This window comes from Ovis canadensis, chromosome 1 (genome assembly GCF_042477335.2).
Source record: "Ovis canadensis isolate MfBH-ARS-UI-01 breed Bighorn chromosome 1, ARS-UI_OviCan_v2, whole genome shotgun sequence".
In the NCBI taxonomy this organism is placed as follows: Eukaryota; Metazoa; Chordata; class Mammalia; order Artiodactyla; family Bovidae; genus Ovis; species Ovis canadensis.
The window spans coordinates 181984460-182005641 of record NC_091245.1 but is presented as its reverse complement, the minus strand read 5'-3'; the positions used below and the strand labels follow the sequence as shown (position 1 = coordinate 182005641).

The following is a 21182-nucleotide window of genomic DNA, read 5'->3' as shown; positions in this document are numbered from 1 at the left end:
TGGGCACACACATGAAGAATATTGGAATTCATGTAACTTTTCTCTGTTATTACCAAGGATAGCATGTGGTGTGCATTTTAGGACATCTTTGAAGCATTATTATGTATTACTTTATATAGGCACTCAGTGGAAAATTTCTAAATAAAATTTTGTTGGTATTAGTAAAGAGGCTATGTGTTTAGTTGTTACTGTACTCTTTACTCTCACCTCTCACAGAAGGGACAGGGCGAGAGCCAGTTTACCAAAACATTGCAATGGTGTTTTGCTTTTCAAAATGCCATTTTGATCCAAGAGGTTCCAATTCAGAAGCATGTGATTTTTTTTAAATCTTTTAAAAAATGCTGATTAGATTCTGCTTTTAAAAAAGTTAAGAGTCTTTGGCATAAATGAAGCCCATTCTCTAAATTATACAGAGTAGAATATCTTTTTTCCCTGAACACTAGACATTTCAGGTGAGTATTTATAAGGATCTTAAGAACCATATGGGTGAGGACAAATGACTTCACATCATTGTCTTCTGTCAGACAACACGAGGTGGATCCAGCATTTGTCTAATATATTCTGAGGTAAACCGTACTTTTGGTTGTAGTTGCCAGGGGTTGGGGGTGGGGGGACTCAGTGATGCTAGGGTGGGGAGAATGGGCAGGGAGGAGAGACTGGTAGAAGAGGGAAGAAGGTTTAGAAGGGCATGAAAGAGAAGATGATGGGGAGTGGTAGCTCAGCCTTCTCTAAAGACATGAGGTTATGAAAATTGGTCCAGGCTTTGTTGGGAAAGGAGCCCTAGCCTAGTGAAGAGTCAGCTTATGGACTGTGCTATGTCATTCGTTAAAAGATCCCAAAGTGTTTTATTGGTTAAAAATGTAATATGATGAGACTAAGCAAGTGCTTTCTGAAATTCTGCTACTTCTGCAGTGAAACTGAATTAGATAATTGCAGCAATATTATTGATTGAAACTTCTTAGAAGAATTAAGAATTTACAAAATGTCCTTGTGTTAGTAATACATATTGATGCATTTGTGGGTGAAATGATACAATGTCTGATGTCTGGAATTTATTTTTAAATTCCAGAAGAAGCTGACTGAGGGGGTTTATTCTTGTATTCTGCTTTTGGATGTTTGTCAAATTTCTGTCATAAAGTGGGTTTTTTTCTTCTTTTGAAGTTTAAAAGTGAAGGGGAAAAAATTAAACACAGAAGTAAAATGACATCACAGCTTTCAGTCCATAACAAAAGTACCTTTTGTCTGTAGCCAGTGTGAGCATTTCACATAGCACTGGCTGTCAAAGTTTAGGCTTTTCCATGAAACCCAACAGCAAATCCAGGTCTTAGCACTGAGTGCTGAAAACTGATCTTTTTTTCATTGATGTATTTATGTAGTTATAAGAGTGTATGTGTTCAGGGGTCAGGGGGGCACAACGATTTTCTCAAATCAGGAGTAAGATGGGATATAGGGGACAGTTTTTCAGTGCTGTATCATCAAGATTCAACAACACATTAAAAGATCATATACCTTTTAATGATCAAGTGGGGTTTATCCCAGGGATTCAAGGTTTCTTCAACATATGCAGATCAATCATTGTGATACACCATATGAATAAATTGCAAGGTCCTCCTCTCCACCTTTCAGGCACTTTTTAGTGTCTGTGGGGTCCTCTGCCTCAAGATAGTGGTCCTCCAAAAGGAAAAGAGATACGGAGGATTGCTTTCTTGTATAGTGTTAGGATGTCTGTTTCTTTGGGCCTGGCAGCAGCCAAGAGTCAGCTGAGCCCTTTATTTCTAACCTTCGGTCCTTGGTTGGCTCCGCTAGACCACTAGTTGCACCACAGTTAGTTCCATTCAGCAAAAATAAATTGTAAACTTGTTGACATTTTTGTCCTCTTTACAATTCATTGTTTATTTTTCCATGACTGAGAATTTTGATGCAATTATCACTGAGCTTTCTGACAAAAGGGAAATAGCAGAGGAATTCTGATGAGTTACCCACTTCATTAATCAGAACAAGCATCTCTAGTGACAGGGTTAGAATTACAATGAAGATTAGATAGCAAATTGCTGTTCCACCTAACGTCAATCATTCCCAGTGACAGCGGTGTGATTACACTTCAGGGAAGAGCTTTTCTTGCCAACAAAAGGAGGGCAACTCCAGTGCAGGTAATAAATTTAGCAGAGTGAGCTGTCATTTCTTCTCTTGAGTGGAATCCTTAATGACTGAATGATGTTTTGTAGAAGATTTTGAAAGAAGAAAAGCATTTCACTTAAAAACTTTCTAAATTTCACTTTGTAGTTGTTCAGTCACTCAGTCATGTCCACCTCTTTGCAACCCCATGGACTGCAGCATGCCAGTCCTTCACTATCCTGTCCTTCACTTTCCCTGTCCTTCACTATCTCCCGGACTGTGCTCAGACTCATGTCCATTGAGTAAGTGATGCCATCCAACCATCTCATCCTCTATTGCCCACTTCTCCTCCTGCCCTGAGTCTTTTCCAAGATCAGGGTCTTTTCCAGTGAGTCAGCTCTTGGCATCAGGTGGCCAAAGTATTGGAGCTTCAGCACTAGCCCTTCCAATGAATATTCAGAGTTGACCACCTTTAGGAGTGACTGGTTTGATCTCCTCGCTGACCACAGGACTGTCAAGAGTCTTTCCCAACACCACAGCTCAAAAGCATCAGTTTTTCGGCACTCAGCCTTCTTTACGGTCCAACTCTCACATCCGTACATGACTACCGGAAAAACCATAGCTTTGACTAGATGGACCTTTGTGACATAGATATTTCTTTGCTTTTTAATACACTGTCTAGATTTGCTTTTCTTCCAGGGAGCAAGTATCTGTTAATTTCATGGCTGCAGTCACTGTCCACAGTGAGTTTTGTGCCCAAGAAAATAAAATCTGCCATTGTTTTCACTTTTTCCCCATATGTTTGCCATGAAGTAATGCGACCAGATACCATGATCTTTGTTTTTTGAATGTTGTTTTAAGCCAGCTTTTTCACTCTCTTTCACCCTCATCAAGAGATTCTTTAGTTGTTCTTCACTTTCTGCCATTAGAGTGGTATTGCTTGCATATCTGAAGTTATTGATATTTCTTCCAGCAATCTTGATTCCAGCTTGTGATTCATCCAGCCCATCACTTCCCATGATGTCCTCTGCATAAAAGTTAAATAAGCAGGGTGGCAATTTTGATGTACTCTGTTCCCAATTTTGAACTCACTTTGTCATATTTTATTTTAAACATGGGGCTTCCCTGGGAGCTCAGTCTAAAGAGTCTGCCTGCAGTGCAGGTAGATATGTACTTAGGAGCAGTTCTTCCCACAGTGATTTTCAGCATTTTATTTACCTGTAACAAGTCTTAATTATCACCACAACTGTAAAAAAGAGATGTTAGAAGTTAGTAAAAGAGAAAATGACATTATTTGAGAATCTATTAGAAATAAAAACATGGTGCAGAAATAAATGAGCTAGGTAAGAAACAGAGGGAGATAGGACTAGTTGTCTGCCTCGTTCAAACATGGTTCTCTGGCTTAAGCAGAATCTGTTCCTTTTCCAACCAGCTTTGGTTTTAAGTAATAGTTCTTGTTTCAAAGAGCAAAGGGATAGAGCCCTTCTGTAGTTCCAGAGTAGAGAACTGTAGAGGAGAAGCAGGCCTGAGCACTGTGGGGACTCTGCTTGGGGGAGCGTAATAGGAAGGGTAAGTAGATGGCGACTGTCAGCTGTGGCACTTCTTGTCTGTCCTCAGTAAGAACAGAGTGCTAGCATCTTGTCCCAGAGCAGACAGAACCAAGACTTTCTTCCTCTCTCAAATATTTTCTTCCAAGCACATTTTTGGGACTCCTGTTTGTCTAAATAATGTTTACTGTGAGTCAAGTATAACTAAGTGACTATTGATTCATACTTTTATTTTTTTTTAATTTAAATGGGATTGCTGGATTGCTCTTTGTAGTAGACAGGGATAAAAACCAAGGGCAAGGTGATTTCAAGAAAGCAGTTACTGTATGAGTATGTCACTTTGCTGCTATTAACTTCTGTGTAGTGAAACTGAATTACAGACCTTCAGAACTGATCATTTTGCTCTCAAAGTCTAAACTTAAGTATTTTTGAAGAAATATTAATATATTGACTATGGTATTTACAAATTCAAATTTTCCCCCTCTTAAATTCACATTTGCTAGCAGTGCTTTTCTACTGAGGTAAGTGATATATCAAATTCTTTCTCTTTCAGTATAAAAAAAGCAAATAATTTGCTCGTCCTCTTTAAAAGAATTTTTGCCTGGTATATTAGGGTCATCAGAATGCCTGAATGTTTTCATTTTAGCCTTAGGTATTCCATGAACTCTTCACTTTGTGAATTTAGCCATTATCCCCTTTCAATTTGAAGTTTGCCTTGGTAAGGTAAATCATAATATCTGAAGTCTATTTTGTAATGATGGTCTATGAGTTAATAAAATTGTACATGTGAAATGCTTTGAATTTTACAGAGAGAAAGAATGTGGAAATCCAAGAAGGACACTCTTAATAGTGCTATTATCATCAAGGTGGATTATGTTTGTACTATTTGATTGTTAGAAATATTCCAGGAGTTAAAATTAGAGATAGTTACTTATATATAGAATATTTCATCAAGTCTCTTAAGAAACTCTTAAATGAATCTGCAAATAGATATGATATTTTCTTTAGACTACAGTGCGCAAGTTAACACTATTTTTTTCATGCTGTATTTTCTGGGATAGATAAATAATAATCAAAAAACATACCCCCTCAACAGGCAGCTGTGCATCTTTTCCTTATTATGACTAAAAATGTATCTTATGTTCAGAGAATTTCCCTTCATTCATTCTGTTCTTCCTCCCTGTTCTCTTACTTTCTCCATCCTTCCTGTTTTTCCTTCCATGGAGTCTAAGGTGAAAGTCTAGAAAAATCTGTCCTCGTTTGACATAATGGAGAAGGAACAAGGACTTTTTAAAGACTTTTGTGGTTTCTCCTAATGGAAAATTATAAAAAAAAAAAAACACAAGATTTTTTAGTCTGTCTAAATGAGAATATAATTGGTTTCTTTTGTGGGAACTATTTCAGGCCAAATGAGCTATTCTAGGAATTCCAGCCTATGCTCGCCTATGCTATTTGTCTTTAAGTTATATACCCTCTCTCCTTATAACCTCACAATGCAGAGATTATATCATAAAAAAAACTTGTTCAGAATCCTGAAATTCAAACACTGTGGGTGCTTACTAAATGTTGAAATAGTGAAGGATAAGTATTTTTAAAGAGAAAGAAGCAATAAATAGGGCCAACCCTGGTATGGCCACCAAGTTCTTGATGCTGGTCGCTAGGCATCTCTTGGACCTCCTAGAGTCACTTTCTATGCAGTTACTTATCTATGCAGTGCCCCCCACATGTGGTACAGGGCTTCCCTGGGGGCTCAGACAGTAAAGAATTCACCTTCAGTGCAGGAGACCTGGGCTTGATCCTTGAGTTGGGAAGATCCCCTGGAGAAGGGCGTGGCTACCCACTCCAGTATTCTTACCTGGAGAATTCCACGGACAGAGGAGCCTGGTGGGCTACAGTCCATGGCATCTCAGAGTCAGACATGACTGAGCAACTGAGCATGCACATGTGGGCACTCTCAGATCTGCCAGGCCCTTCTCGAGAGGCTCACAGCCTTGTGAAGACTGGTATCAGGTGACTGTAATATAGTATGAGGACTGCTTTGACTAGAAAGCAGAGGTTGCTCTGGCAACCCAGGGGAAGAGTACTTACATGTGGGGAGAGTGATTGGTAATAGGAGGGCTTCCCGAGAGAGGTGACTTCTGAAGTCATCACGCAAAGAGAGGGCATAAAAGGACAGAGAAATTAATATGACCATAAATGGGGAAGTGCAAAAACAGTGTGGTTGGTATAAGGCCAAGAACTGAAAGTAATTTGATGAAGTAGGAGCATAAAATGTGAAAATAGAAGATGTAGGTCTTAGCCTGGGACCCTAAGTACTCCTCTGGGGACATCCTTAGGGTCAGTAGACCTTATCTGATTTGTTGTCAGATACATATAATGGAAGACTGCAAGCAGCCTGGGTATCTAGTTTCTCTTGGAGTGCTCACCAAAAGCACTGGTGAGCTTGCTTTTGGTGAGCGGTCATGTGGTCATGGTCAGTGGTAGCTCAGCTGAAGCCATTTTTAGCTGTCTTGTTCTGAGGCACCAGAAACTGCATTCCATGCTATGGGATCTCCTGTGTTCATTTGTGTAGAACATCAGTGATGTTCCCGGTTGGCATGTAAGCCCCAAGACAGTCTGGCACAGGAGATCTATTGTAAGCGACCTTTCAAGTCTCCCAAATAGGCCTCTTAACTTAGATCTTAGTTGTAACAGCTCCTCCAGCTCTACGTAGGACTAGTGCCTTAAGACAAGAGTTAAATATTTTAGTAATAGCTTAAGTCATGAGGCTGATAGTGCCTTAGCTGCAAGACTTGAGTGTTTCTCATCATTCTTGGCATAAAGCAATTGTCTGTTCCCCTTCCATCAAGTTCCTAGATTTGTTAAAGTATGAGGGGGGAATCTGAGGAGAGGGTTCCCATCAGTAGATATTAGAAACCCTAGCACTGATTTTCCAATGTTTCCATTGCAGTGTCAAAAACGGTATTTCTCTGCCTGGCACAAGCTGATTCTTGATCATAGGATTAAGCTGGGGAAAGCTGGGACCCTGTCCGACTGGAAGTTGCAACTGAAGGTCCTGCGGGCCTGGAGAGACTACACAAGATCCCAGAAGTTGGGGCGGGAGACTCAAGCTATAGAAAATTACCTTAGAGAAGAAAACAGGTACTATTATATGTATTAATACCATGAATTATATGCCATGAAAATGTATATGTAGGACATATGTTTATGTTTCTATGTTTATGTAGGACATCTTTCCTCCTGAAGAACCCAAAAATAAGCTCTAAAAATGCTGTTCACTGGAATCATCTCATTTACATTTAAAATATATCACTGTTTTTCTCTGTTAAATTCCAAACTGGAAAATTTTAACTGAACATTATAAGCAAAAAAATTTGGATTAAAATATACAAATGTACATGGTTTTCTTTCTTTTTAAGGAAGTTAGTATTATGCTTTTTCCCTTGTCCTTTGACATAGTAGCATTGCACCCTGGACCATCTTACAATTTAGGAGACAGATGTTAGCTTATGTGCTAGTAATTTTCATTGATAGAAATCACTGTCCTCACATAGAATGTTAATTACAGACATAGGGAAAGAACATCCATTTGGGAGAGCAAACCTTGCAAGAATGATTTCTCCCACTTCCCCGCACCTTATTTAGAGGTTTTTGACACCTCTATATCAGTTCCCTCTTAGACTTGTGAATGACACAGAATTTATCTTCAAAGAAAACTTTCTTTTGCTCTATCAACTTTAAATGTTTTCTACTTTTGATTTCCAAGCTCAACTTTGCCTTCTTGAACCAAAATCATAGATGTGGAAGGAACCATTTGTTTATTGGTGAGAAAAGCTGGAGGGAGCAGTTCATGGTCTTAGGTTTAATCACTTCTCAACCAGCGATTCTGTTGTTCATTCTGGGTGGAAAATTGGATGAATCGTATGTGAAAGTATTGTCATGTATTGATAGAAGGGAGTGTCATTGCTGGAGTTGTGCATCCCCGTGGCAGCATCAGGCCTTGGGGTGGGTACATAGGAGCCTGACGCATGACCCCTTGTCCTCTAAGAACTCAGTTTTGTGGGGAAGATGAAATCTAGAAATAGTACAGGTGTGGACTAGCATTATATACTTTGTAATGTATCTCCTTTGGCTGTTGAGAACCTACTAGAGGGAAGTAACTGAGGAGGCTCCTACAGAATATCAGTTCAGTTCAGTTCAGTTGCTCAGACATGTCCGACTCTTTGCGACCCCATGAATCGCAGCACGCCAGGCCTCCCTGTCCATCACCAGCTCCCGGAGTTCACTCAGACTCACGTTCATCGAGTCAGTGATGCCATCCAGCCATCTCATCCTCGGTCATCCTCTTCTTCTCCTGCCCCCAATCCCTCCCAGCATCAAAGTCTTTTCCAATGAGTCAACTCTTCGCATGAGGTGGCCAAAGTACTGGCATTTCAGCTTTAGCATGATTCCTTCCAAAGAAATCCCAGGGTTGATCTCCTTCAGAGTGGACTGGTTGGATCTCCTTGCAGTCCAAGGGACTCTCAAGAGTCTTCTCCAACACCACAGTTCAAAAGCATCAATTCTCTGGAGCTCAGCCTTCTTCACAGTCCAACTCTCACATCCATACATGACCACAGGAAAAACCATAGCCTTGACTAGACGGACCTTAGTCGGCAAAGTAATGTCTCTGCTTTTGAATATGCCATCTAGGTTGGTCATAACTTTTCTTCCAAGGAGTAAGCATCTTTTAATTTCATGGCTACAGTCACCATCTGCAGTGATTTTGGAGCCCAGAAAAATAAAGTCAGCCACTGTTTCCACTGTTTCTCCATCTATTTCCCATGAAGTGATGGGACCGGATGCCTGATCTTCGTTTTCTGAATATTGAGCTTTAAGCCAACTTTTTCACTCTCCTCTTTCACTTTCATCAAGAGGCTTTTTAGTTCCTCTTCACTTTCTGCCATAAGGGTGGTGTCATCTGCATATCTGAGGTTATTGATATTTCTCCCAGCAATCTTGACTCCAGCTTGTGTTTCTTCCAGTCCAGCATTTCTCATGATGTACTCTGCATATAAGTTCAATAAGCAGGGTGACAATATACAGCTTGACGTACTCCTTTTCCTATTTGAAACCAGTCTGTTGTTCCATGTCCAGTTCTAACTGTTGCTTCCTGGCCTGCATACAGATTTCTCAAGAGGCAGGTCAGGTGGTCTGGTATTCTGATCTCTTTAAGAATTTTCCACAGTTTATTGTGATCCACACAGTCAAAGGCTTTGGCATAGTCAATAAAGCAGAAATAGATGTTTTTCTGGAACTCTCTTGCTTTTTCCATGATCCAGTGGATGTTGGCAATTTGATCTCTGGTTCCTCTGCGTTTTCTAAAACCAGCTTGAACATCAGGAAGTTCAAGGTTCATGTATTGCTGAAGCCTGGCTTGGAGAATTTTGAGCATTACTTTACTAGTGTGTGAGATGAGTGCAATTGTGTGGTAGTTTGAGCATTCTTTGGCATTGCCTTTCTTTGTGATTGGAATGAAGACTGACCTTTTCCAGTCCTGTGGCCACTGCTGAGTTTTCCCAATTTGCTGGCATATTGAGTGCAGCACTTTCATAGCATCATCTTTCAGGATTTGAAATAGCTCTACTGGAATTCCATCACCTCCACTAGCTTTGTTCATAGTGATGCTTTCTGAGGCCCACTTGACTTCACATTCCAAGATGTCTGGCTCTAGATGAGTGATCACACCATCGTGATTATCCAGGTCGTGAAGATCCTTTTTGTACAGTTCTGTGTATTCTTGCCACCTCTTCTTAATATCTTCTGCTTCTGTCAGGTCCATACCATTTCTGTCCTTTATCAAGCCCATCTTTACATGAAATGTTCCCTTGGTATCTCTAATTTTCTTGAAGAGATCTCTGGTCTTTCCCATTCTGTTCTTTTCCTCTATTTCTTTGCATTGATCGCTGAAGAAGGCTTTCTTATCTCTTCTTGCTATTCTTTGGAACTCTGCATTCAGATGTTTATATCTTTCCTTGTCTCCTTGGCTTTTCGCTTCTCTTCTTTTCACAGCTATTTGTAAGGCTTCCCCAGACAGCCATTTTGCTTTTTTGCATTTCTTTTCCATGGGGATGGTCTTGGTCCCTATCTCCTGTACAATGTCACAAACCTCATTCCATAGTTCATCAGGCACTCTATCTGTCAGATCTAGGCCCTTAAATCCATTTCTCACTTCCACTGTATAATCATAAGGGATTTCATTTAGGTCATACCTGAATGGTCTAGTGGTTTTCCATGCTTTCTTCAATTTAAGTCTGAATTTGGTAATAAGGAGTTCATGGTCTGAGCCATAATCAGCTCCTGATCTTGTTTTTATTGACTGTATAGAGCTTCTCCATCTTTTGCTGCAGAGAATCAATCAGGAAGGGCTTTATCAAGAAGATGGGTCTTAAGTTGGATTCTGTATGCGGTTAGTGGGATGTTCCTAAGTAGAAGTAGGGAGTGAGATGATGGCATGAAATGTGGCTGGAAATAATCAAGCCTGTGGTTGTCAAGTTCATCAACTTGTGAAAGGTCTTAAATGGTAAGACAAGGAGTTTAGGCATTCTTTGGTAAATAAAGGTGAATGCCTGAAGACTTTTAAGCAGGATGGTGACTTAGACAATTTTCCTTTCCTACAGTATGCTAAGGGAATATCTTCAGTGTGGGGAAGGAGCATTTTACAATTTACTTCTAAATTTTGAGGACCCAGTGATGGACCAAAGAATTGGGTGGATTTGTTGGATAAAAAAGGGAAGGAAATTAGAGGTGTTGCAAAGGGGAAACATCATCAGTGAGGGCGTAACAGGAGCGGAAACTAAGATGTTAAAGTTCAGAGTGGTCTGTGAAATTTACATGCCAGAAGAAGAAACCTATAGAAGAAAAATCTGAACAACTTGAGATTCCATTCCAATTAAGCTATTTAAAATGAAAGCACTAAATGGGGATTTCATAATAGCATAATGTGCCAATTTTTTTTTAAAGATCTTCTTAGAACTTCTTGTCTCATATCTGTGAATTATTTTCAAATGTCTATTTTTAAATGCTCAGCACAGATACTACATTTTTTTAAGTGTCAGAGTTAGAAAATATTTAACTTATAATAATTTTTTTTACTATGAACCTTTACAGCAAGAAACTCTTCGAGTAGGAAGATAGCTCAAGGAGTATCTGATCCAGCCCCTCATTTTACAGATTGCAAAAGTAAGGCACAGAAAGGATGAACAACTCTGTCAGGGTCATAAAGCATCAAGTCATCCAAGACTAGAGCCTGGTCCTTTGGATGCTGAGTCAGATGCTTTTTCCTATACTGTGCTGCTCCTTGTTAAAGAAAATCTAGGTGACGGCTCCCTAAGACAGTCATGTATTTCTGGTATATCGCCGTTGACTCTAGATGGTTGCAAGTGTGAAACCAGGGCAGTAATTAAGAAATAACAAGTCAAGCTAGAAATATAGAAAAGGAGCCACACTGTCCTTCATGTTGCTTTCCTACAAATCCCTGGCACTCTGCATGTTCTTCATTCTAGAGATTGCGTTAGGAAATTTTTGGGTGATTTTGCGCAAAGAAGGTTGGGTTATTAGAGGTGGAGAAAAAAGCTCAAAGGTAGCTACTACAAGCAGAAACCAAGAAGTGTCAGTGGGACTAAGGGTGTCAGGAGAGCCAGGATCCCCTTGCCATGCTTGTCAGTTTCTCCCAGTTCCTCTGTGAATGCTAAATACGTAACTGATGAATAATAGGTGAGCCAGTGGAGGAATGAAGAACTCGGTTGCTTCCTCTTCTGTAATTTAACTCCATACATTTTCAAGCATTTTTCCCCTAAATAGTGGGATCAAAGGGTAGAGCACATTTATTGTAAATGGGTTACTCATTATAGAAATTAAACTCTTACCAGAGTGGCGGAACATCGGTGATTCTTTAGCCCATTCACCTGGACGTGAGAGTCATGTGTTGTGTCTGCTTCTCAGATCTCAGCTGTGTCCTGAGGCTCCAGCTCTTGAATCCACATTTGTTTGCCACTCGGGCTTTCCTCTTACTGGCCTGTCCCCCTTGCAGGGCCCAGCATTTGGGGCTTCTTTCTCTGCCTTCCTTCCTTTCTGTTCTTCCCACTTTCTCTCTGGAGCAACAACAAATCCCTCTCTTCTCATTCCTGATTCAGTCACCTTCTTTTCTTACTGAGCCTGTGCTCAGAGTCTCACTCATTCATATATTTCTCCTGAAAGATACTCCTTTTTCTAAAGGTTTATTTTCTAAATTTTCTTAAAAATTCCCTAATAGGAATTTTTGTCTTTTTCCTTTTAAAAGTAGTTTTGATGTATATAGAATGTCAGTACAATATTGTAATAAAATTGGAACATTGACAGATATTCCCAAACTCTTAACTAAGGATTTAGCCGCTCAGGTAATACAACGAAATGGTGGCACACAACACTGTTAGACCCTCGGCCATGGTGGTATTGGACTTGAACTGTATTTTTAATTTCTTTAGCATATTCACTTATGAAAATTGGCTTCAGATCTTCCATTCCTCCTCTCCACCATATTCCTTCCATTTACAGCCAGTCTGGACACATTGGAAAGAAGCAGGGCTTGTTTTCAACATTCTCTCCCCACCCTTCCTGAGCCTACTCTCCCGATTCCTCAGTTCTTTCCTGGGAAGCATCTCTGTCCTTCCCTTACTAATCTCCACAGTATCCTCAACCCTGCCTTCTCTTGAACAAGTGCTTTGGGCCTTTCCTGGACCAGGCTTTCATCTCTCTTCCCTGTGTCCCTCTAGCCCCTCCTACTCCGTCTCTGTACTCCTCAATTTGATGTTATCCCTCCTAGGAAACTTACACCTTAATAGGCAGTGTCTGGAAACAGTGCCCAGAATGTCAGTGATGGGGACTGGGGAGTGCAGTGGCAGGCCCTTTGTCATCCTTCAAACCGTGACATTGATTCATTCACTCATTCATTTATTCTGTCTGATAGCATGTATTCGCTCACCTGGTCAGCTTTACTGATGCTTACTGTATGCTAGACTCTTTCTTAAGTACCTGCAGAGGAACTAAAAAGAGTGTTGAACATTCTTGCCTTTTAGGAGTTTTCAATCTAAGTGGGGAAGTTAAAAATTTACCCAAATACTAAAAATAATTGCAACAGAAGGCGCAATAAGATAAAAAACTTAGGAATGACATAGACTTGGCTATCATGCATTGCAGTCCCCCAAGCAGCTTTTTAAAAATAGGAACTCTTGGGTCCCATCTTTTGAGAGAGATAGATCATGACTAAGTAGAAGAGAGCATTTTTCAGTTTCGGGGAAAACTGGTAAGCCGGTACATACTCAGCTTGTGTGGGGACAGGCTGGGGTGAACCCGCCAGGCTAGCCAGGTGGGGGAAGGCAGAACTGACAGGAGACTGCCAGTCCCCATTTCTGACCCTCCTGATTTCAGCGTGCTGTAGGGCAGTCATTTATGAGGCATCTCTGTTAATCACAGTCGATTGCCCTTCCCCCATGCTCATCTTGGTATCCATTTGAGAGGCTAGAAATTACGTGGCATCCAAAGCTGGTAAAGCTCCTAATATGTCTGCCAGAGAGGCAGGAGGACCAGCCAGACTTGGCCTGGCTGGCTCACTTTAAATCTCTTTAAAGTAGAGCTGTGTTAACTTGCATGTTTTCCCTGGAGGGGGCTACCTGGTGCATTTCGGAATGCATTAGCTTATGCATTCCTGTTCCTGCTGAACCCGCTCATCCCAAATGCAGCTGTTTGCATCATTGCTATTTTTGTGTTCTGCATCAGATTTCAGCACTCTTATCAGATCACTAGCATATGGTTATTTATTTATCATTTCTCACTTCCTTTTAAAAAACTCACTTTTTAGATATCTAATAGTCTTGTCCTTAGATAGTGCTGTTACCTTACACATGCATGTGTTCTATATGTTCAGGTTCTTTTTAAAATTTAATTACATCTTTAAAAACAGACTCCTGTGTGATGGGCAGTATAGGGCTTGTTGTTGTTAGAGTGACACTACTTTTGAAGAGGAATCTGAGACACTTTCAGTTGCTTGCCCAGGGTCCTCTATCTAGTTAGTGTTCTTCTGACTACTGTGTTTTAGATCAACAGCTACGTAGCATTTGAGGTGTTGATTCTGAGTAGCCTGGTTCATTTTTAAATTCCTATTTGGACCTATTACATTTTATATACTTAGTTCTTTGGAGACAGCCTTTCTCTGCATTTGTTATATAATTATAATGATCAATTTATATACTCTTGTCAGAAATTCCCTGATTTTACCTTGGAAACATTGGGACAGGATCCATAAAGGGCCTCGTCATTTTATGTTTATTTGGGAACTGTGGAACCATTTCTTTGGGTTAGCATGCTGAAGTAAATCACGTCTGACTGAGCTTTTAAGACGTGATTTTTCAGTTTCAGAAATATTTATGCTTTTAGTATCATCATTTTAAAGGTATAAAAATGGGCTTGTCTGCAAAAGTGTCACTCTGCTGAAGGGAACCACAGGGGAGCAAGAGCAGAACCAGCCTTGTCTCTGGATCCCTGGCTTCTGTGTTCCTACCATTTCCCACAAACCCAAGTACATCCTCAAATCCCTGCATTATCACAATAGGGAAAGCTCTAAACACAGTAATAAGCATGCATTTTCAACCCACTTTTTTTTTTTAACTCTTTAGTTTTTTGTTACATTTCCAGAAGTATTTTTCTCTTTGCCTTTTCATACTATCCAGATAACCCCTCTCTTTGACAGTCAAGAGTCCAGTGCAGCTTTTAGTTGTTTATGCTATAAAAACATGAGATATCAGGTAAACTTCACACTTCTTCATGCCCAGATTGATGGAAATCAAATTTTACATTAATTAGACAGAGCACATACATCTTCTAGCCTGTGGAAGTTTACGATTTCCACTCACTTGAGTAAAATGCCATCGGGTGTTTTGTTTGTTTCATTATTTAGACGTTGAAATTTTTTGAGCTTTGCTCTTACCTGCATTGCTACCCGATTTATTAGTCTTATTTCTTTTAAAATTTTTATTTCGAGGTCATTCAGTCTTAGATCCTTTCTTTTTTTCTATCAAAGTAAAATATTATATATAAATGTTTATTACCATATTGTATTTTTACTATAGAAACCATCAGTCAATCACCAAGTATTTTTTATCTATCACTGCATTAGAAAGAAATAATTATATATAATGAAATATGCCGTTGGCAGAATTGCTGTTAGCATTTATCCTAAATGCTATTATTTCAATCAACATTACTCTAATTGGTTATTTCACCCAACTCCTCTGACATATGTTAAATTCTGTGACTCTCGAGTAGTCTTTCAAACTAATGGTTTTAACTCATTAATAGCTCCTAAAATCAGCCTCAAGACAAGGTATGTTTTTTAAAAAATAGAATAGATTAGAAAAGAAACATTGGAGTACATATCTGGTAGTAAGGGTAAATATCCTTTGACAAAACTTTTGTTTCAATTATATATACTTTGTTTCATACACACATACACACATAAGCTTATATTGAAATCATGGTGTAACACTTTTTCTTAGTGTAGGTGTCAGTCACAGAAGGTTTAAAAGTCACTTTCAGCATTTAAGACCTGTAGAAATGTTCTTCTGACTCATTGGCTTAAAATGTTATGATTTTTTTTGATATGACCCCAAAAAGTCCATGAGGAGGGTTAAGTGTTACATATGTTTAACAGAAGTGGATATGCAAATAGTGCTGTAGAGAACTTATTCAAGTCACCTTTACAAGGTAAAATTAAGTAGATATCTAAACAGTATTAGATTTTAAATCTCAAAATGGACCCTGGTTGTGACATAAGTTCCAAGCTCTACAGCTCCCTTCTTCAGAGATGATAATCATCCACTTATAGACTGACCTCAGAGACCTCTATGCTTGAATTGTCACCTGGCTATCACCAAAATGTCTCCAAATTATGGGCCCCTTTGGGAGGGGAATGTAGCTGGCAGTTCCCAACTCCACTCAGTCATGTGCCCTAACATCATGAAGTTTTCAGGAATCAAAAGGAGCTCTTCCTTAGGAAGAGAGTGCACCAGACCCCCTACTAGGTTGTGAGTGAGCTCTGTGGGAGCAAGTGCCTTGTGTATTCCCTTCACATACTTCTAGTGCTAACAAGCGTCTGCACAAGGGGGTCCTTCATTCATGCAGTTTATGGCTTTGGGAAATGAGTCCTTCTCTTCAGAGATCCTTTCCCTGACCAAGTCCTTCCACAAGGTTCATGTTGATTTTTATGTCTTATACTTAACTGATTATCGACAATTCACTTGTTAAGTTTCGTCCCTTTCTCCTTCTCCCAAACCTGTCTTCCTTAGATTTGCAAGTATAGTTGAATATCTCCCTCATGCATTCATATATTTGTAAAAGTAGTTACCTGAATACCTGTTCTTTCTGCTCCTTCCCCTCCAAAACCTCTCAGAAACTATATTATGGTAATAAGAAAATTTAGTAAGTCTTTGCGGTATGACAGAACAGAACAGTCCCTCTTTCTTCTGAGGCAGTGCCTTGGGGTGTCGTTGCCTTCTTTGAGCACAACCTTTGCACTGGGGAATTTTATAAAATGACTCCTTTGAGCTTAAATAAAAGAACAAACTGGAGCTATGATGTAGCATCTCTAGAACTCCTTTGGACTTGTATTTCATTTATATTATCAACTAAAAAGCAGTAAATGGCTTCTTTTTTAATGGAAGTGCTTTGTTGCTTAGAAAACAACAGCTGGCCACTGAGTATAACCGGAAACAAGTTCTCCAACACCATTTTACAGAATGGCAGCGTTGGCATCGTGCAGAGATCCTAAAGAGAGAACTGGCCGTAACAAAGGAGGAAACCAGGAAGAAAATGAATGAGCTGCTGGAGGCAGCATCACTAGGGAAACTCAGCGCAAACGTGTCATCAAGCATCAGTCTGCTTGAGGAGGCAACGGCTATGGAGGATCCACCTAGAAATGGACAGGTAAGATGTTTCTCCTTTGCTTAGTCTTCCTGCTTATTACATACTTGGGATTTAGCTTTGGCCTTGTTTAGCCTGGGCTATTCAGTTGATAAAGAGTCCACCTGCATTGCAGGAGACCCCAGTTCAATTCCTGGGTCAGGAGGTTCCCCTGGAGAAGGGATAGGCTACCTACTCCAGCATTCTTGGGCTTCCCTAGTGGCTCAGTGGTAAAGACTCTGCCTGCAGTGTGGGAGACTAGGTTCAATCCCTGGGTTGGTAAGATCCCTTGGAGGAGGGCATGGCAACCCACTCCAGTATTTTTGCCTGGAGAATTCCTATCAGAGGAGCCTGACGGGCTACAGTCCTTGGGGTTGCAAAGAGTGGGACACGACTGAGGGACTAAACACAGCACAGTACAGCCTGGACTATGCTGTTGTCAGATTTCCTGGGCTGTCTAAAAGATGAGAGCTGCTGCAGTGAACAAAGGTTGTCTTTCGGTCAGTGTTGACTTTCTTGAAATGAGTCTTCTTTTATAATCACGTATAAACTTTGGAATAGTTGAAATTTGGTAGAGATGTAATACAGACAGGGAATTTAAAATAACTAAGAGAAAAATTCCATCCAAGAACAGATGTATAAAGCATTGTTTAGAATTCCTAAACCTCTTATTTGATTATCAGACATTTCCTTTGTAAATGAGCTTGTGATTTATAAGAGGAGAATGTTTAGTTTTAATTTTCCTAATAAGAATTCATATGTATTAATTGTAGCAATTGGCAGGAGAAAATGACAAAAAGGAAAAAGAAATGAATGTATATATAAAACAGAAACGGATTCACAGAGAAAAAGTAAAAAATAGGAAAAAGAAAAAATAGGCAATAATTCCATCATTTAGAGATAACCACTTGCCAGGTGGTGCTAGTGGTAAAGAACCTGCCTGCCAGTGTACGAGAGGCAGGAGACACAGGTTTGATCCCTGGGTCAGGAAGATCCCCTGGAGGAGGAACCACCTCCTATTGGCAACCCACTCCAGTATTCTTGTCTGGAAAATTCCGTGGACAGAGGAGCCTGGCTGGCTACAGTCCATGGGATCATAAAGAATCGGACATGACAGAGACTACACACACACACCAATAACATGTTGAAGTATATAGCTGGGTCTTTTCTCTATTTAAGCATATGCAAATTGTTCTCTTTAATGCTATTTAGCTTTTAAATTTTCTTCAGTCAAGCCATTGATTCCAGTACTCTTGCCTGGAATATCCCATGGGTGGAGGAGCCTGGTAGGCTGCAGTCCATGGGGTTGTGAAGAGTTGGACACGACTGAGCGACTTCACTTTCACTTTTCACTTTCATGCATTGGAGAAGGAAATGGCAACCCACTCCAGTGTTTTTGCCTGGAGAATCCCAGGGACGGGGAAGCCTGGTTGGCTGCCGTCTATGGGGTCGCACAGAGTTGGACACAACTGAAGCGACTTAGCAGCAGCAGCAACGATAACCCTGTATGCGAGACGGCAAAAGAGACACAGATGTATAGAACAGACTTTTGGACTCTGTGGGAGAAGGAGAGGGTGGGATGAGTAGGGAGAATGGCATTGAAACATGTATATCATATAAGAAACGAATTGTCAGTCCAGGTTCAATGCAGGATACAGGATGCTCGGGGCTGGTGCACTGGGATGACCCAGAGGGATGGTATGGGGAGGGAGGTGAGAGGGAGGTTCAGAATGGGGAACACGTGTACACCCGTGGTGGATTCATGTTGATGTATGGCAAAACGATTACAATATTGTAAAGTAATTAGCCTCCAATTAAAATAAATTTAAATTTTAAAAAAAAGGAAAAAAGTCATTGAAGATATCTAATTTGCCATAATACAGGAAAAGGAAAGCCTAGTTGATTTACGATATTTTATTAGTGTCAGGTATATAACACAAGTGATTCAGTTATATATACATATTTTTCAGATTATTTTCCATTATAGGTTATTGTAAGATAATTGAATATAGTTCCTTGTGCCCTTGTTGATATCTCTTTTATACATAGTAGTTTGTATCCGTTAATCCCCTTCTCCTAATTTATCTCTCCCATTCCCCTTTCCCCTTTGGTAACTGTAAGTTTGCTTTCTGTGTCTATGAATCTATTTCCATTTTGTGTATACATTCATTTGTATTGTTTTTTAGACTTGATACATAAATGATATCACATATTTGTCTTTCCCTGTCTGACTTCAGTTAGTATGATATTATCTAGGTCCCTGTTGCTGCAAACAGCAGTATTTCATTCTTTTTTATGGCTGAGTAATCGTCTGCTGTGTTTATATACATCACATCTTCTTAAACCAGTTGTCTGTTGATAGGCACTTGAGTTGTTTCCAGGTCTTGGTTGCTGTAAATAGTGTTGCTGTGTTAATTTTTTAAGGAAACTCTGTACTGTTTTCCACAGTGGATGCACCAATTTACTTTCCCACCAGTAGTGTATGAGGATTCCCTTTTCTTCACACCCTCTTCAGCCTTTATTATTCGTGGACTTTTTGATGATGGCCACTGTGACCAGTATGAGGTGATACCTCATTGTGGCTTTGATTTGCATTTCTCTGATAATTAGTGATTTTGAGCATCTTTCATGTGCCTGTTGACCATCTGTATGTCGTCTTTGGAAAAATGTCTGTTTAGGTCTTTTGCCAACTTTTTATTGGGTTGTTTGCTTTTTTGATATTGAGGTGTATGCTCTGTTGTATATTTTGGATATTAACCCCTTGTCAGTTGCATTGTTTGCAAATATTTTCTTCTATTTAGTGGACTTTTTGTTTTGTTGATGGTTCCTTTTGCTGTGCAAAAGCTTTTTAGTTTGAGTAGGATTACTTTTGCTTTTATTTCTTTTGATTTGGGAGCCTGATCTAAGATAATACAGCTATGATTTATGTCCAGTTTGCCTATGTTCTCATCTAGGAGTTTTATGATGTCATATCTTATATTTAGGCCTTTAAACCATTTTGAGTTTATTTTTATATGTGGTGTGAAGAAATATTCTAATTTCACTGATTTACGTGAGACTGTCAAGCTTTCCCAATACCACTTGCTGAAGAGACTTTTTTCTCCCTTGTATACTCTTGCCTCCTTGGTTAGAGATTAATCTGCTATAGGTGTGTGAGTTTATTTCTGAGATCTATATTCTGTTCCATTGTCCTGTATGTCTGTTTTTGTGCCAGTACCATGCTGTTTTGATTACTGTAGCTTTGTAGTGTAGTCTGAAGTCTGGAAGGGCTATGCCTTCAACTTGATCCTTTTTCCTCAGGACTGCTTTGGCAATTCTGGTTCTTTCATAATTCCATGTACATTTTAGGATTATTTGTTATAGTTCTGTGGAAAATGTCATGAATATTTTTAGGGATTGCATTTAATCTGTAGGTTGCTTTGGGTAGCACGGCCATTTTAATAACATTAATTCTTCCAATTCAAGAGCATGGGATGTCCTGTTTCTTTGAATCATCTTCAGTTTCTTTTATCAGTGTTTTATAGTTTTCAGGCCTTTCACTTCCTTGGTTAAGCTTATTTCTAGGTTTCTTCTTTATGCAGTTTTATTTATTTATTCATTTATTATTGAAGTATAATTGATTTTCAGTGTTGTGCCAACATGATACAGTTTTAAATGGAATTTTTTTTTTGCTTTCTCTTTCTGATATTTCATTGTTAGTATAAAGAAATGCAGCAGATTTAAATATGTTAATCCTATATCTTGCGACTTTCCTGAATTCCTTTGCCTTTTTTTTTTTTTTTTTTGGCTGCACTGCACAGTAGGGATGTGTGCATTCCTTGAGCAAGGATGGAACCTGTGCCCTGTGTAGTGGAAGTGTGGAGTTCTAACCACTGGACCACCAGGGAAGTCCCCTTACTGGATTCATTTATTAGTTCTAATAGTTTGTATACAAAGTCTTTATGGTTTTCTGTATAGAGAATCATGGCTTCTGCAAACAGTGACAGTTTTATCTCTTCTCTTCCAATTTGAATACCTTTTATTTCTCTTTCTTGTTGATTGCTGTGGCTTTCCAGTATTATGTTGAATAGCAATGGTGAGAGTGGGCATCCTTGTCTTGTTCCTGAATTTAGTGGGGAGGTTCTCAGCTTTACACAATTGAGCATTATATTGGCTGTGGTTTATCATAAATGACTTTTATTATGTTGAGATATTTTCCTCTATACCCATTTTGGTGAGAATATACTTTCTTCTTATAATAATGTGGTCTGTTTTTCTAAAATTATTTTCCACAATGTAATGAGAGTTTTCTGTGTCACTAAATCTACATCTACAACAGTAGTTTCCAATTGAGAGTATAACACAGACTCAGACCTACGAAATCAGAATTTCTGGGTGTGGAGCACCATGGTTTTTTTTGAAGTTCCACGGGTGAACTTGATGAATAAGCCCTGGTTAAGGACTGTCATTCTGTGCCATTGTGTTTAATGACTGCATGAAACTCTATCATGAACCACAAGTTAGACTCTTTTCTGTTGCTAGGCATTTAACTTATTTCTAGTTTACCAC

At 39.5% G+C, this 21182-nt stretch overlaps 1 protein-coding gene across 1 annotated transcript in view; it reads left to right on the top strand.

Moving 5' to 3' along the window:
- Positions 1–21182, top strand: part of CCDC191 (coiled-coil domain containing 191) — a 97411-nt gene that overhangs the window by 30232 nt on the left and 45997 nt on the right. The window contains exons 8-9 of the mRNA XM_069553502.1: positions 6613–6803; positions 16412–16658. Of these exons, the coding sequence (XP_069409603.1) occupies positions 6613–6803; positions 16412–16658 (438 nt within the window). The remainder of the gene's footprint in view (positions 1–6612; positions 6804–16411; positions 16659–21182) is intronic.